The sequence below is a fragment of the Eleutherodactylus coqui genome, chromosome 1 (assembly GCF_035609145.1).
Source record: "Eleutherodactylus coqui strain aEleCoq1 chromosome 1, aEleCoq1.hap1, whole genome shotgun sequence".
In the NCBI taxonomy this organism is placed as follows: Eukaryota; Metazoa; Chordata; class Amphibia; order Anura; family Eleutherodactylidae; genus Eleutherodactylus; species Eleutherodactylus coqui.
The window spans coordinates 43,121,661-43,137,505 of NC_089837.1; the positions used below are offsets into that span (position 1 = coordinate 43,121,661).

Here is a 15,845-nt window from a genome sequence, read left to right on the forward strand (position 1 = left end):
GTGAATCATGTAGGAGAAGAACTTATTTGGATAAGAACATCAGAAAAATGGATCAACTGGAAGGTTCTAGAACTGCCGGCTTTATGAATAAAGACTCTAAATCACACGGGGGACATCATCATATGAGATTTACAGAACCTCTTTTAATGAGTATTAAGAGCAACAGGGTCTGAAAGCCTTCACCACATGGATAAAAGGGGTATCCCCAACACAAGCATATATGACATATCCACAGTGCTTCTATAAATGTGCCACCTCTGAGACCCATAACAATGTGAAGAGTGGAGGTCTCCTGTTTGGTGAGGCGGCCACCACTTCCAGGCAGATTATGAGGCGGTCATACTTCCAATTCCAAATTGGCCTCATGTTATACCAAGGCCCAAATCAGCAGGAAGTGGGGTAAATTCAAGTAGGCTGGGGTCAGCAAACGGCCAGTCATAGCCACGAAGGTGGTAGGAGGGAAGGAGTCTATGCAGCATGCACTGCTTGCCACCAAACATTTTCTACAAAGCAAAGACCATGTTAGCAGTGGAGGTACACTAGAGGGGTTTTCTGGGTAAATACTATTCAAGACCCCAGGATAGGTCATCAATAGTGGATCAGCTGGGTCAGGTGCCTGCTGGCAGCGCCACAACACGGCTATGTAGCAGAAGTAAAAAACGTGAACAATCTGCATGACAACCACTCCGTTCCCCCCATTGGCTGTCCATCACACAGCTCCCCATTGGCTGACAGTGGGGTGATTGTGAGAGGAAGCCTGTGATTGGTAGAAAGCAAGGGGCGACCGTCAGTGTGGAGTGAGAGGAGGAAACAGTCAGTGAGGAGGAAAGGTGTTTAATACAAGAGAAGATTATAATAGAAAATATAGATAGGCAGAATAAGGAAGGAGGAGACAGAAAGAAGAATTGTAATTAAAAAAAAAAAAGGAATTTTTATATTATATTAATATATATATATATACATACACACATAAGGAGAGAGAGAGAGAAAAGTATAAAGAAAGAGAGAAAGAGTTGTGAATAGAGGAGAAAAGGACCCCGACTACCGGTCAACGGCCAAAAGTCAATGAGAATTAAGAAGTACTACACTGCCCTCTAGTGATAGGAACTACAACCCCCAATATCACCAAATCCCATTACACTGTTCGTAGTGGACTCAGGCCCGGCTATGAACTAGCGGCATGACAGCAGTTACCACCATTCCCTACTGGAGCCAATTCTAAAGCCTTATGCCAAACATTTTGTTGGCCGCCGGCGCCATTGTTTAGGGTGACAGCATTACCACAACCCCCCCATTCTGGCGCACCGCACCTACACACGACCGAGCATAATATTGGGCCGTGAAACCTAGCCAGATATCGCGCTCGCACCCAAGCGATGTGCTGGCAGATGCAAGGCTTTTTTTCTAAAAAACACTTCCCATCACATCGGTGAGGCTGCGATCCTCCAGTGCCGCTCACAGCCACATCAGAGGATCGCCAAGTGTTTCCCATTGTTGTCAGGGGGAGACCTCGCATTGTACGCATGCGATGGGTCTTCCGGCCCCCATTGAAAATAATGCGTTCCAAGAGAATTCGCTCGTGTGACTATTCAAAAGAATGGGGTTCATATTCGCGCAAGATTTTCTCAGCCGTGTGAAAGTGTCCGTATACTGTGGATAACCTGCAGTTATAGTACAACCCCTTTAACCCTTTGTGCTATACAAATCCATGCAGAGAGCCGGGCTCTCCTCGTTACACAAGTACAAAAATTCAACAACACTGCAGAAACCCTCCGGCGTCTCTTACCTGCTGGCTGGAGTCACACACAGAGCTCTGATACTGTAATATAATGTAGCTGATATCAGTGTGCTGTATATGTGTATATATATCCTCTGGCTGATAACAGAGACAACAACAGGGACCAGAGCCTCCTACACTGCAATAGGACCTGTGATGATGTCACCATCATGTGATCAGGATATAAGGGACGGAGCTCAGCAGTGAGGAGAAGTGGCTGTAGGATCTGTGATGATGTCACCATCATATGATCAGTATATAAGGGGCGGAGCTCAGTGTGGAGATGATAAGTAGTCCAATTCTTACATGCTTATAAAAAAACACTTTCTGATTTTTTTTTTCAAATTCCTGGTCGCTATGGTTATATGCGTTGAAAATGGGTCGAACTCACATTATGCATGTGCAATCCATTTTTTAAATGGACACATAGTCTTGAATGGGCTATTTTCATATGAAAATCACACCAAAACAGGACATGCTGTGATTTTTTAAAACCTTTTTTTACTCAGACTATTGTGAATACATATTCAAATAAACGTGTTTTATTTCCATCTGATCTTTTGGTCCAAAAATTGGACAGAAAAATATTTTGTGTTAATTTCTCCTAAAGCGCATACCAAATGCTGAAGGTCTTCATGCCCGAACTCCAAGGCCTCCACCTCTACTGACCCAAAAGTACTAAAAAACGTTACCTGCAATGTGCTCAAAACCATATAAATAAGGCTACAGAAGTGTTGGGATTCTGTTGTGTAACAATGTGTAGTAGCCCAGTAATTTTTTCCTGGCCCCCTCCATAAATGTCATACATGTCATGTTTTGTGTTAGTGTGCTGTGCAAGTGTCTTGTCATTCTATTAAGTGTATTGCACAGCTGCAGCAAATGAAGAGTTAAGAGTTTGCAAGAGACCGGGAGATGCTTGCAATGTATCAATTTGTCTTGTCATGTGGTATGAGTGAGAATATAAATAGGAGTGTGTGAGAGCGGGAAAAGGTCCTAGTCCATTCTTCTGGGTTCATCAGTCTTCGCAGTGCCAGCCACATGGGGGTACCTTCAACTCTCATGTGGTGAAGAATGGAGGAGGAAGAGCGGTTACCGTTTACCTGTGTGACAGCATCTGTGGCAGAGTGAGTCCCTTGAGAAAGAGAGCGTGAGCAAGAGAAGGTGCATACAGCCAGGCCTAGTGCAGAGGTAACATAGTATGTAAGGCTGAATGAAGACAATGTCCATCTAGTCCAGCCTGTCTATCCTCCTGTGTTGATCCAGAGGAAGGCAAAAACCCCAAGAGCAGAAGCCAATTAGCCCTTTTGGGGAAAAAAATTCATTCTCGACTCCCTAATGGCAATCAGACTGTTCCCTGGATCAACCCCTAATAGTTCCTACCTGCCTGTATACCCGGATTGACAATTAACCTAAGATGTATATCCTATAATGTCCTTCCTCTCCAGAAAGACATCAAGTCCCCTTTTAAACTCCTCTATGGATTTTGCCATCACCACTTCCTCCGGTAGAGAGTTCCACAGTCTAACTGCTCTTACAGTAAAGAATCCCCTTCTATGTTGGTGATGAAACCTACTTTCCTCTAATCGTAGCGGATGTCCTCTTGTTACCGTCGTGGTCCTGGGTATAAACAGATCGCGGGAGAGATCCATGTGTTGTCCCCTCATGTACTTATACATGGTTATTTGATCACCCCTTAGCCGTCTTTTTTCTAGAGTAAATAGTCCCAATTTGGATAGCCTCTCTGGGTATTCCAGTCCCTTCATTCCATGTATTAGTTTAGTTGCCCTTCTTTGAATCCCCTCAAGCACTGTGACATCCCTCCTGAGCACCGGTGACCAGAACTGTACGCAGTATTCCATGTGAGGCCTGACTAGTGCCTTATATAATGGAAGGATAATGTTCTCATCCTTCGCCCCTATACCTCTTTTAATGCACCCCAAGACTTTATTTGCCTTTGCAGCAGCTGACTGGCATTGGTTACTCCAGTTTAGTCTACTATTCACTAATACCCCCAGGTCCTTTTCCATATCACTTTTTCCTAGCAGTACTCCATTAATTGAATATTGGTGGCATCCGTTTCTCCTGCCCAAGTGCATAGTCTTACATTTTTCAACATTGAACTTCATTTGCCATTTTCCTGCCCAAGCCCCCAGCTTATCCAGGTCCGTTTGTAGCCGCACATTGTCCTCCGTTGCATTAATTATCTTGTATAATTTTGTGTCATCTGCAAATATTGATATTTTGCTGTGCAGCCCCTCTATCAGGTCGTTGATAAATATGTTGAACATTGTGGGGCCTAATACCGAACCCTGTGGCACCCCGCTAGCGACTGTGGTCCAATCAGAGTACGAACCATTTATTACCACTCTTTGCTTTCTATCATTGAGCCAATTTTTTACCCACTTACACACGTTTTCGCCCAGTCCGAGCTGCCTCATTTTGTATATTAGCCTATTATGTGGCACGGTGTCAAAGGCTTTAGAGAAGTCCAGATATATGAGATCAATAGATTCTCCCAGGTCCAGCTTAGAGCTTACTTCATCGTAGAAACTGATCAGATTTGTCTGACATGAGCGACCCTTCATGAATCCATGCTGGTGAGGAGTTATTCCCTTGTTCTCCATGAGGTACTCGTCGATGGCGTCTCTCAGAATCCCCTCGAAAATTTTTCCCGTTACTGAAGTGAGACTTACTGGCCTGTAGTTACCAGGCTCACTTTTGCTCCCTTTTTTGTAAATTGGAACCACGTTGGCAATGTGCCAATCCAATGGTACTACACCGGTCTTGATAGTGTCTAGAAATATTAGATATAGCGGCCTAGCTATCTCATCACTTAGTTCCCTTATTATCCTTGGGTGTAATCCATCTGGGCCCGGTGATTTATCAATTTCAGTTTTCTTTAGACGCTTCCGCACCTCCTCCTGCGTTAGGTATGAAATATTTTGTGATGGGTTCATTTTATTCCCCTGCATCTCATGTGGCATTTCCTTTTCGTTTGTGAATACACTTGAGAAGAAACTGTTTAGTAGATTTGCCTTCCCTCCGTCATCTTCAATGATCTCTCCTGCATTATTTTTTAAAGGGCCAGTGCGCTCCCTGCAAATCCTTTTGCTGTTAATATAGTTGAAAAATAGCTTCGGGTTGTTTTTGCTCTCTTTGGCGATCAGTCTTTCTGCTTCCTCCTTGGCAGTTTTGATCTTATCTTTGCATATTTAGTTTTTTCCCTGTATGATTTTAGCGCTTCTTCGTGCCTTGTTGCTTTAGTAGTTTGAACGCTTTCTTTTTTTCGTTTATTACCCCTCTTACCATCTTGTCGAGCCACATTGGTTTCCGTTTAGTTGACTTTCTTTTATTTTTAAAGGGAATGAACTGCTCACATGAGGTAATTAGGATCCTTTTAAACTTTTCCCATTTGTCCTCTGTACGTTATTTTTGAGGATGTTGTCCCAATTAATGTTACCGATAGTAGTTCTAAGCTGATCAAATTTGGCTTTACTAAAGTTTAGTTTCTTTGTCGCTCCCTGATAAGGCTTCCTATTGAATGACAGCTGGAAATTGATTATATTGTGGTCACTGTTCCCCAAGTGGCCCTCAACCTGCACCCCCTTTATACGTTCCGGTTTGTTAGTACTAGGTCCAGAATGGCTCTCCCTCTTGTTGGTTCCTGCACAAGTTGGTTCAGGTAATTATCTTTAATTACTCTCAAGAACTTATCACCTCTGTGAGATTTGCAGGTTTCGTTCTCCCATGTTATATCTGGATAATTAAAGTCCCCCATGATAATTACTTCGTAGCGGTTTGACACCTTGATTATTTTTCCTACACGGCTGTCCTGAAGACTGGGATCACCGCGTAGAGGTACGCCCATATGTTTTTGCATCTGGTCGTCCTGAAGTCTGGGATCACTGGGTGGAGGTACATCCATTTGTTTTTCACACCCGGCTGTCCTGAAGTCTGGGACCACTTAGTGGAGGTACTCTTAAGTCTACTTCTTTACCTGCACTGCCAATTCTGTGTAAACTGTAGCATCAGCTGGAACTCATGGTTTGTAAAGTTTTGCCAGGCCCTGACCGCTCCCAGGGACCTGAGGTACGTTACTTTGGTCTGTGGCTCTGTTATTTACCACTGAGGGTTGGCATCACCCGTGACATTTGCTATCCCGGTTCTCCAGTTTATTGGGCATCTTTATGCTAGGCTAAGGCTACATGGTCTCCCTGGGAGAGAGCCTGGTAAGTGCCACCATGACAAGTGACCACTCTTCCCTCCCAGCTCCTCAATGTGTGCCTTGTGTCTGGGGTGACCCTACAAGACGTTGCAAGTGAAACAAAAAAAGTGGGCCTCTGGATTAGCGGTATGTCTGGAGGAGAAAAAAATGAAGCAGACGCTAAAAAGAACCCCTGCCTACATTGAACCCTGGTGGTGGCTCGGTGATGCTCGGGGGCTGCTTTGCTTCCTCTGGCACTAGAAACCTGCTGTGTGTGTAGTGTCCCACTTTAGGAGTTAATGTAGTTTTGCTGAAATATGTGTGTACTGCTTAAAGAACGTTAACAGGTTCATTCACCATGCCTATTCTGCCTGATAACTCCCACTGTACCCTGGTGGCTAGTTAGGTAACAATAGTTAGCTGTTCAGTGACTGAAGTAGTAAGGAGTCAGAAACACTTTCTTTTCTCCTATGGAGAGCACCTATGAGTGAGGAGACTCAAAAAGCCATTCATGCTCCTCTGGGTAATATGCAAACAAGGGAGATGGAATAATCCCTCCACAGTGCCACCTATTGGAAGGCAGCATTTCTTCAAGCCAAAGTCAGACTCTTTATACAAGCCTTGTAACTATGACTGGGAATTAAAAGCAAAGCCAGAATCCGTGTACAGAGGATAACCGCTTCTCACTGATTGGTTGAGAGAATTTAGTGAGAACATAAGTTAGTGAACAGAGGAAGTGGTGGGAGAAGAGTTCTAGAGTTGAGCACAAACAAGAGAACAGAGCAGAAGAAAAGACCAGAGCTAACGCCAGAGAAAATGTGGTCGGAAATGGAAGTGTAATAAGTAAGAGAAAGAAAGTTCTGCTTGGAAAAGACAGAGAGAAAGAATGAGAGATAGTTTATACAGAAAGAACCAGTTTATGCAGTAATCATGGAAGCAAAGAAACCGTCAGTGCACCAGTAGCAGGAGAAGAAAAGAGAATACATAAAGAAATATGGTGAAGAAAGGAATTAATAGAACAAAAGAAACAGCTGAAACAGAAGTAACATCCTAGGGTGCAGAAGAGTTACCTGAACCTGAAATTGTGAAAAAGCTTAATGTGCAAATGTGGTTTCTGGACTTCTATCTCTGAGCGTACAGATGTGACTAATGACAGACTGTCACCATCTGGAGAGAAATCATCTGGGCTTGAATGTCTTGTCTGATAGACAAAAGATCTTTCATCCGCCACACAGTGAGCATATATGACCGCTTTGAACAACTGTAACAGTAAGTATACACTAGAATGGCTGTTTCTGCAAAACCAGACAATCATCAACCTAGTTTTATCTAATGTGTATGACCAGCTTAAAGGAGTTGTGTGGTTTAAAATAAAAAAAATGTTACCAGCTTGGCATAAGTTAAAATAAACACGAAAACATATTCACCGATCTTCAGATTCCCAGAGTCACCAATAACCGACTCCTGCTGCTCAGTCCCCATTCTCTGCCACCAGAAGTCAGATGATGGTTGCAACGGAATACAAAAAGAAAAAAAGATCCAGCGCTCCAAAGCAAAAGAAGCCTTGTTAACTAGTAAACTAGAAGGCTCCTTAGGCTTCTTTTGCTTTGGAGCGCTGGATCTTTTTTTCTTTTTGTATTCCGTTTTATCCAGTCGCATCCCTGTCTAGGGATGTGACAGATCCCTGCTTGCTCTGTTGCATCATTTCCTTATTTCCTGACGGGAGAAAGGAGAGTGTACCTTATATACATGGCCTACCAGGACGTGGAGGTGTTAGGTGGTGGGTCCCTCAGCAGAGGCCCATCCACCTTCACCGGGTAAGTCCCCAGATTTCCGTTTCATTGTGTTTGAAATATTGTATTCCAGTGGGTGGAGCGCCGTCTCTCATCAGTAGATGATGGTTGCAGGTAATCAGAGGCTGCAGGGAACTCCTGGCATCATGACACCAAGGATGTGAATGCTGATGCCAGGAGTTCAGAAGGTGATGCTGCAGCCTCTGATTGGCTTCAGTGTTCTCACAGACTCCCAGCGGCAGAGAAGCGGGACAGAGCAGTGCCTAGGAGGGGAGGAGGTGCAAAGATGGGTGAGGTTGCTTTATTTTTTTTAATTTTAACATGCTGAGCTGAGAAAAATGTTTAATTTGAAAAAACACAACTCCTTTAAAAGAGCCATCTGTCCCAAACTGATAAAGATTCCCCTGATTCTTCTTTCGTAAACATCAACTGTCAAAGGAAAGCTGAGCTGCCCTGGACAAACTAGAGTTGTCTGGTCACATGGCTGTTATTAGAGGGCTTCGTACAACTAAAGTCTAATGTATATGGGGGCCTTAGACATAAAAACCTTTCAACACATTTTTTCTGATAAAAGGGTATTTTGTAGTATGAAATATATGGGGCGTATATATAGTACATATACTTTTTTTTCTATGCTATATATGTATGTCTTATATGTCTCCTGGTGGTTCTCCATCATGATGTCCTTGTACAGATCCTTGTGTCCTTCTAAATACTCCCACTCCTCCATGGAGAAATAGACAGCGACATCCTGACACCTTATAGGAACCTGACAACACAATGATACCGTCATTACCCAGACTTCTCTAGTGCTGTTACTGTATAATTTCCCAGCAGTATATCAAAGTATAAATGAAGTGGGCAACAGCACAACCCAAATACAATGCCCCAAGGTGGGAGAATATATATAAGCGTGGTGCAGGATTTCAGGACAGGTCAGGACTTATTGACCCGTATCAGTATAATTACCCCTCCATTGGTTTGTGGTGAAATCAGCCCTCCAGGACTTGGCTTTTAAAAGGAGGAACTTGATTCCTCCATAAGCTAGCTGCGACGTTTCGACCTTGAGGAGGTCTTTCTCAAGCAGGGGGCAGTGTGCTGCTCTATAGCAAAGGCAGGATTGAGGCGCTCACCCCAAGGTCTCTACACCAAGATATAAAGCCGCCTTCACACAGGGAGTAACACTGAGAATCCTGCAGTGTCTACAGTACACGGCAACGGAAGGAACGTCTACAAATCTTCACACATCATGGCTTTTGTCCTGCACGACATTTGACTAATGCTGCGTTTTGATACGGACAGCATGGAGGCTCATCTATTTATATTGCAGGAACACCAGATATGTGCAGCGGGCTTTCACCATAGAGATCGATGGGCAACATAAAAACCGCATCGTAAGAGATTATGGTTTCTGTAGCTTTTCCGTTCTGAAAACGCTCTTAATTCACTTAAAAATCCGCGTTTGTTTTGTTTTTCTTAATTATAGGTTTATTGAATTTTTATAAGGAAACAAATAAGAAAGTTTACAATTAGAGATGAGCGAGCGTACTCGCTACGGCAAACTACTGGAGCGAGTAGTGCCTTATGCGAGTACCTGCCCGCTCGTCTCAAAAGATTCGGGTACCGGTGGGGGAGAGCGGTGAGTTGCGGGAGTGAGCAGGGGGGAGCAGGGGGAGAGAGTGAGAGAGAGATCTCTCCCTCGTTCCTCCCCTGCCGGCACCCAGATCTTTTGAGATGAGTGGGCAGGTACTCGCATAAGGCACTACTTGCCCAAGTAGCTTGCCTTAGTGTGTATGCTCGCTCATCTCTATTTACAATCTTTTGTTACTAAACATTAGATTATCTACAAAATAAGTGGCTACGAGGTTTACAGTAAGAGCGTGTTCACACACAGCAGAAACACCACGGCCCCCGCAGCATTCCCACAAAAAGAAACAAAAGTAAAACCCGTTGGGATTCCCCCACATGTGGGGAACTGCCGGAACAAATGGATCTGTGCAGCAGAATGAGAGCTGGATGACTCCAGTGGCGCAGGTTATTCAGATAGTATCGGGCACTGAAATGGAATATTTGTGAAAAAAGTGCAATTTTCACTCCTCACCATCGCAGTTTGTCATAAAGATAATACAAGTAAATTCGTATATTGACCCCTCTGAACGATTTATAATTACCGGGGGCTTTTTTTGGTCACCCCTCTCAAAGGAATTTTTTTAAATAAAAAAATGATCACAAAACTCATATTGTACCCCAAAATGGAACCATTAGATATTACAGCTGAATTTGAAAAACTGAGTTCTTGAGCGAAAATAAAGCTAAATAAATCTCTTGTAGTCAGAATGAGATCACATGACCCTGACAATGGGAGTTTGTCAGGAAAAAGCATCACTGAGCTCAAGCGCCCCATAAGCACGTATGCAATTTTTTCACGATTTTCTTGGATTTTTTTGGAACATTCAAATGAGCGTAAAAGTATGGCAAGTGTTTCCAATATACTTTAATGAGAGTAATCGCATCACCGTCACATGCACATCACATGGCATATGAGTTTCCAAGGTTCAACAGGAAACAATGGGCGACCCCTCCTGCGGGAACGCCCCAAAATAGAACACACTGCAAGGAAGGAAAAAAGTGCTCATGTGAATAAATCCACTTAAAAGAATGGATTTCATATTCGTGCGCCTTATATATGCATCATTAGAACTCAAGCGAGTTTCTTGTTCATGAGAACAAGCCCTAAAAGTGGCATTTTTGTGCTTAGTCTTCCACACAGACCATCCGCATACATCCTTGTTGAAAACAACACGCCTATGCGACCATACGCAAATAGTTTCCATGATCATTTACAGGTCTTCCACTGCAGTATCCGACCCCCTCGTGTGAGCACATCCCTCAACATGCAGGGTGGGAGAGCAGTGGCAGCTGATCAGTACTATACTTGCACACATACAAAGGGTGTCAGACCACCTAGTACTTGTAGTGCACCATATAGGCTTACAAGGTGTGAATGGCTGTTCATCAGTACCTGACCCTGTGTAATGCTCCTCCATCTGACTGTCTGCATGCTGGGAGTTGCGGTGCTTCTACCTGCCCTCTGGTATTAGTACATTGGTAAGTATACGGCCACTTTCTGTATCTTGTAATGGTGGTTAAATAATTTTAACACCCAGTTCAGCATCATCCTGCAACGTTGATCTAAAGGCAAAACCCGATGTGTTAAAAATCTGTTTTCAGCATTTTTCACATTCGAAATAGGAATCTGGTTTCCTTGTAAAAAGGTTTTCCATGTATAGAAATCAAAACATGTGAATTATTTGATAATATCTACAACTGGTATGAGTAGTAAAACATTTCCCACATTATTAACAGAAGGCCTCTCTACTGTGTGAGTTCTCTGATGTGCAGTAAGAGTTGATTTCACTGCAAAACATTTCCCACATTCTGAACATGAATAGGGCTTCGCCCCTGTGTGAATTCTCTGATGTCTAACAAGATCTGATTTTTGGATAAAAGATTTCTCACATTCTGAGCATGAGAATGGCTTCTCACCTGTGTGACTTCTCTGATGTACAACAAAATCAGATTTAATGGTAAAATACTTCCCACATTCTAAACATGAAAACAACTTTTCTCCTGTGTGAATTCTCTGATGTCTAACAAGATCTGATTTTTGGATAAAAGATTTCTCGCATTCTGAACATGAAAATGGCTTCTCCCCTGTGTGACTTCTATGATGTGTGGCAAGATCTGATTTCCGGGTAAGACATTTCCCACATTCTAAACATGAATGCAGCTTCTCTCCTGTGTGAATTCTCTCATGTGTAATAAAGTGTGATCTACGTGCAAAACATTTCCCACAGTGTGAGCAAGAGTACGGCTTCTCTCCTGTGTGAGTTCTCTGATGTGTAACAAGATCTGATTTCCGGGTAAAATGTTTCCCACATTCTACACATGAATGCAGCTTCTCTCCTGTGTGAATTTTCTCATGTTTAATAAAGTATGATCTATGTGCAAAACATTTGCCACATTCTGAACATGAAAACGGCTTCTCTCCTGTGTGAAGTCTCTCATGTGCAATTAAGTGTGATCTATGTGCAAACCATTTTCCACATTCTGAACATGTAAACGGCTTCTCTCCTGTGTGAATTTTCTGATGCCTAACAACATCTGCTTTTTTGATAAAAGATTTCCCACATTTTGAACATGAAAACGGCCTTTCTCCTGTGTGAATTCTCTCATGTATAACAAGTTCCGATTGCTGGGTAAAAAGTTTCCCGCATTCTGAACATGAATGCAGTTTCTCTCCTGTGTGAATCCTCTCATGTGCATTCAAGTGTGATCTATATGCATAACATTTCCCACAGTGTGAACAGGAGTACGGCCTCTCCCCTGTGTGCACTCTTGTGTGTATAAAAAGAGCTGATCTTTTTAAAAACGGTTTTCCACATTCACCACACTCAAACTTTTTACGCACTTTGTGAGTTGTAGGTGAGGTAACCATCTGTGATTGGTCAGGAGAAGGTTCCTCATGATTAGGGGGATTACATGATAGATCTGTACTGACAAGCTGTGGTTGGTCAGGAGAAGGTTCCTCATGATTAGGGGGATTATACGACAGATCTGTAAGGACAAGCTGTGATTGGTCAGTAGAAGGCTCCTCACGTTTAGGGGGATTATATGATAGATCTGTACTGACAAGCTGTGATTGGTCAGGAGCAGGTTGCTCATGATTAGTGGGATTATATGACAGATCTGTACTGACAAGCTGTGATTGGTCAGGAGAAGGTTCCTCATGGTTAGGGGGATTATATGACAGATCTGTACTGACAAGCTGTGATTGGTCAGTAGAAGGCTCCTCACGTTTAGGGGGATTATATGACAGATCTGTACTGACAAGCTGTGGATGTACATGAAGGGTGATGAGGTTTTCTGGTGAAGAGAGCTGCACGATATCTTCATCTTCTACTTTATAATTACATGATAACATAAATTTGCCTTCCAAGTTCTCAGGTGGATTATCTGTTAGGAGTAAGAAAAAAAAAAAGCTTTGTGATTTTTTTTTTTCAGATCGCAAAAGTACAAAAATGTATAGACTGTGTATTAGCCTGGAAACACACTTTTGGCTTTTCATGTCATTTGAGCTGCATTTTTTGAGACAAAACGCAGAATTGGATCCGACAAGACTTGGAAATAAAAGCGCTTCTTTATATTTTCTAAACAGAGACAAAAACTATTCATGTGATTTCGGTCTTTGTATGTACTTCGCCTTATGGGGCATCGATTCATGCAGGTTTTATAGTAAAAATCAATGTCCCTCAAAAGTAAAAAGAATTCTAAATATGACTCTTAATGATGTGCAGATTATGTTTAATTTACGGAGAAAACCCAACTCTGCATGGGGTTGGAGTCCTCACTTCTGGGTTGGTGATTACAGCAGCCTCAAGGCTCCATACACTTCAAGTGCAAAAAACAAAAGTCTGCACATCTGTAACGGGCTGCTGGTAAGTGCCCAGGATGGTGCAGAGATGACAAACGGAGGCAGAAGAAGCACTTTATTTTTTACCATTTTGATTTATTTACTTAAACTGTCAAAGGGTTAACTACTACACTCCATAGGAGGCATGGACAGCTATCGGTGTAGGACTGTGCCTAGAGGGGTAACTGATATGGAGTGGATGAGAGCTGAAGCATTCCTACATCCCGTGATATTGATCGCAGAGGGCCAATGAATGGCAGACATCAGCATCTGTGAGTGCTAGGACAAGTGATAATACACTGCAGCATAGAAGTATTGCAGTGCATTATCTGGGCAATCATATGATGGAAGTTTGAAAAAAAAAAAAAAGACAGAACTTAAAAATATTCAAAAAAGTAAAAGAAAAGCCTCTTTTGCACACTTTTCCTTTTGTACGTTTAAAAAAGCAAATATATATGTTTGCTATTGACACATCTGTAACAATCCATACAAGAAATTGAACACACCTTGCATGCCTCATGGCAAAATGCTATTCAGAAAAAACAAAAAACCTAAGGCAAAATGCGTTTTCTTTTTTGTCTATCACTGGACAATAATCATTACCTTCCATATTCACCATAAACTCGGACCATTAAGGTGCCCATACACATTCAAAAACTGTTCCAAGAACAATTGCTCATCCCACAGCCGTTTCCCATGGATACCCCACATGGATGAAAGTTCATCTGGGCCAAACGTTCATGTGTTTAGAGGTAAGCTGCAGCCAGATAACTCTGATGACGCCTTATCTCCCAGGAACAGGAGGATCCGGCTATGAAACTTAACATCCCCGATTCTTCTTTTCTCCATGATCATATGCCAAAGAAGCTCGAGCCGCCCCGGACACATTAGAGACTTGTCCAAAACCTGCTGACAAAGGCAGATTTGGCAGCCGGACAACTAAAGTCTAATGCGTATGGAGCCTCTGGGGTCCTTTTACACTGTACGAATGTTGTCCACTGAAGTGCTCCAAAGTCATCCCAAAGATTATGGCTTCGGTCCTTTCACACAGAAGCGATAATTACTTTCATGCGGCTGCATTGAATGGCTGTAATTGGTTCATCAAGTGCTGCAGGGATTGGCTGAGCTGCGGCGCTCAAGAACCAATCAGAGCCAGCACTTCCTGGAGGCAGGGTTTTTGAACCTCCGATCCAGAATGCGCTGTCTGAAGACTTCAAAATAGTGGTGGGGACCTGAGAGGAGACATGCGGCGGAGACGTCTGTTAGGTGATGCATTCTGTCTTTTTAATGCAGCCAGGGCTTATTTTTGGAATAGGGCTTATATTTCCAGCACTCCAAAAATCCTGGCAAAAGGGAGCTATAAAGTCGTGCAACTTTGTAGCAACACAAAAATTGCAATATGGCCGCGAGAAAATGCAGCGATGTTGCTGTTGCCCATGTGAAAGAGGCCTATGGGTGGCTTCACACGGGTGAGAAAATTGTACGATTTCTCATCTGATGTGAGAGTCAGTTAAAAAAGCTGATTAATGAAACCAATGATATACAATGCTTTCCTTTCCATTAGCGATGTTTTCACTCCTGCGATGATGAAAGAACAATAAAAAAAAAAATTGCAGCATGCTCTGTCTTTTTGCGCTGTGCAATTTTTTTTCTCTCTCATATTTCCCTATGAAGCCTTCTTTTTATAGCACCGCAACACACGAAACGTGCATTATAGGGCGGCAGCGATGCAAAAAAAGAAAATAGCATCACTAACACTCAAAAATCATGGGCAAAAAGACACGACAGCTCGTGTGAAACTAGCCCAATAGTCTGAAAAATTCTCACAAATATATTTATTTTTTGTTTTCTCCACTACATATATAAATCTCTTCTTACCTTGTGATATCGGAGGCTGGTGGTTCTCCATCATGACGTCCTTGTACAGATCCTTGTGTCCTTCTAAATACTCCCACTCCTCCATGGAGAAATAGACAGCGACATCCTGACACCTTATAGGAACCTGACAACACAATGATACCATCATTACCCAGACTCCTCTAGTGCTGTTACTGTATAATTACCCAGCATTCCCAGCAGTGTCACCTCTCCAGTCAGCAGCTCAGTGATCTTGTTGGTGAGTTCTAGGATCTTCTGCTCATGTATCGGTAAGTGAGGATGAGCCTCTGTGATGGGGCTCTGGCTCCTGCTCCATCCTCCTGACTCATGGAGATGGCGGTTGGGAATTGCATCGTCACCCGTTGTCTTCACTATTATGTAATCCTGTGTATAGAAAGAGACATGTAGGGAGCTGAACCCAGTATCCCTCCCTGAGTAGAAAGTGAGAGATTGTGATCCCGCTGCATAGAGGTCTAATGCGATCACATCACAAAAATGGTGACAGGTCTTAGGCAAAGAACTGACAAGGTGTAATCCGACTTCGAGCTGGCCAACTGATGGAAGCAGCATATGGCAATGGCACTCAGTACTGGCTCAGCTCTATATAGTCTCTAGTAATCACACACCCCATCCATCACTCATCGGGTGGAACTCCAGCTTTGACTAGGACAGAGGTAAACAACCAAGTGAGAATACAACTACCACCAGTAACTACAGTAC

General features: G+C 43.0%; 3 protein-coding genes across 3 annotated transcripts in view; all 3 read right to left on the minus strand.

Annotated features, from left to right (window-relative positions):
- LOC136608229 (oocyte zinc finger protein XlCOF8.4-like) overlaps positions 1-15,845 on the minus strand; it is a 158,423-nt gene that overhangs the window by 29,939 nt on the left and 112,639 nt on the right. The gene's annotated exons all lie outside the window — the stretch shown is intronic.
- Positions 1-15,845, minus strand: part of LOC136608642 (oocyte zinc finger protein XlCOF29-like) — an 18,767-nt gene continuing 2,922 nt past the window's right edge. Inside the window, exons 2-3 of the mRNA XM_066589123.1 lie at positions 15,126-15,509; positions 1-21 (exon numbers count right to left, since the gene is read on the minus strand). Coding sequence (XP_066445220.1) covers positions 15,273-15,509 — 237 coding nt within the window. The 3' untranslated portion in view covers positions 1-21; positions 15,126-15,272. The remainder of the gene's footprint in view (positions 22-15,125; positions 15,510-15,845) is intronic.
- Positions 11,082-15,845, minus strand: part of LOC136614755 (zinc finger protein 585A-like) — a 24,999-nt gene continuing 20,235 nt past the window's right edge. The window contains exon 5 of the mRNA XM_066594136.1: positions 11,082-12,010. Coding sequence (XP_066450233.1) covers positions 11,082-12,010 — 929 coding nt within the window. The remainder of the gene's footprint in view (positions 12,011-15,845) is intronic.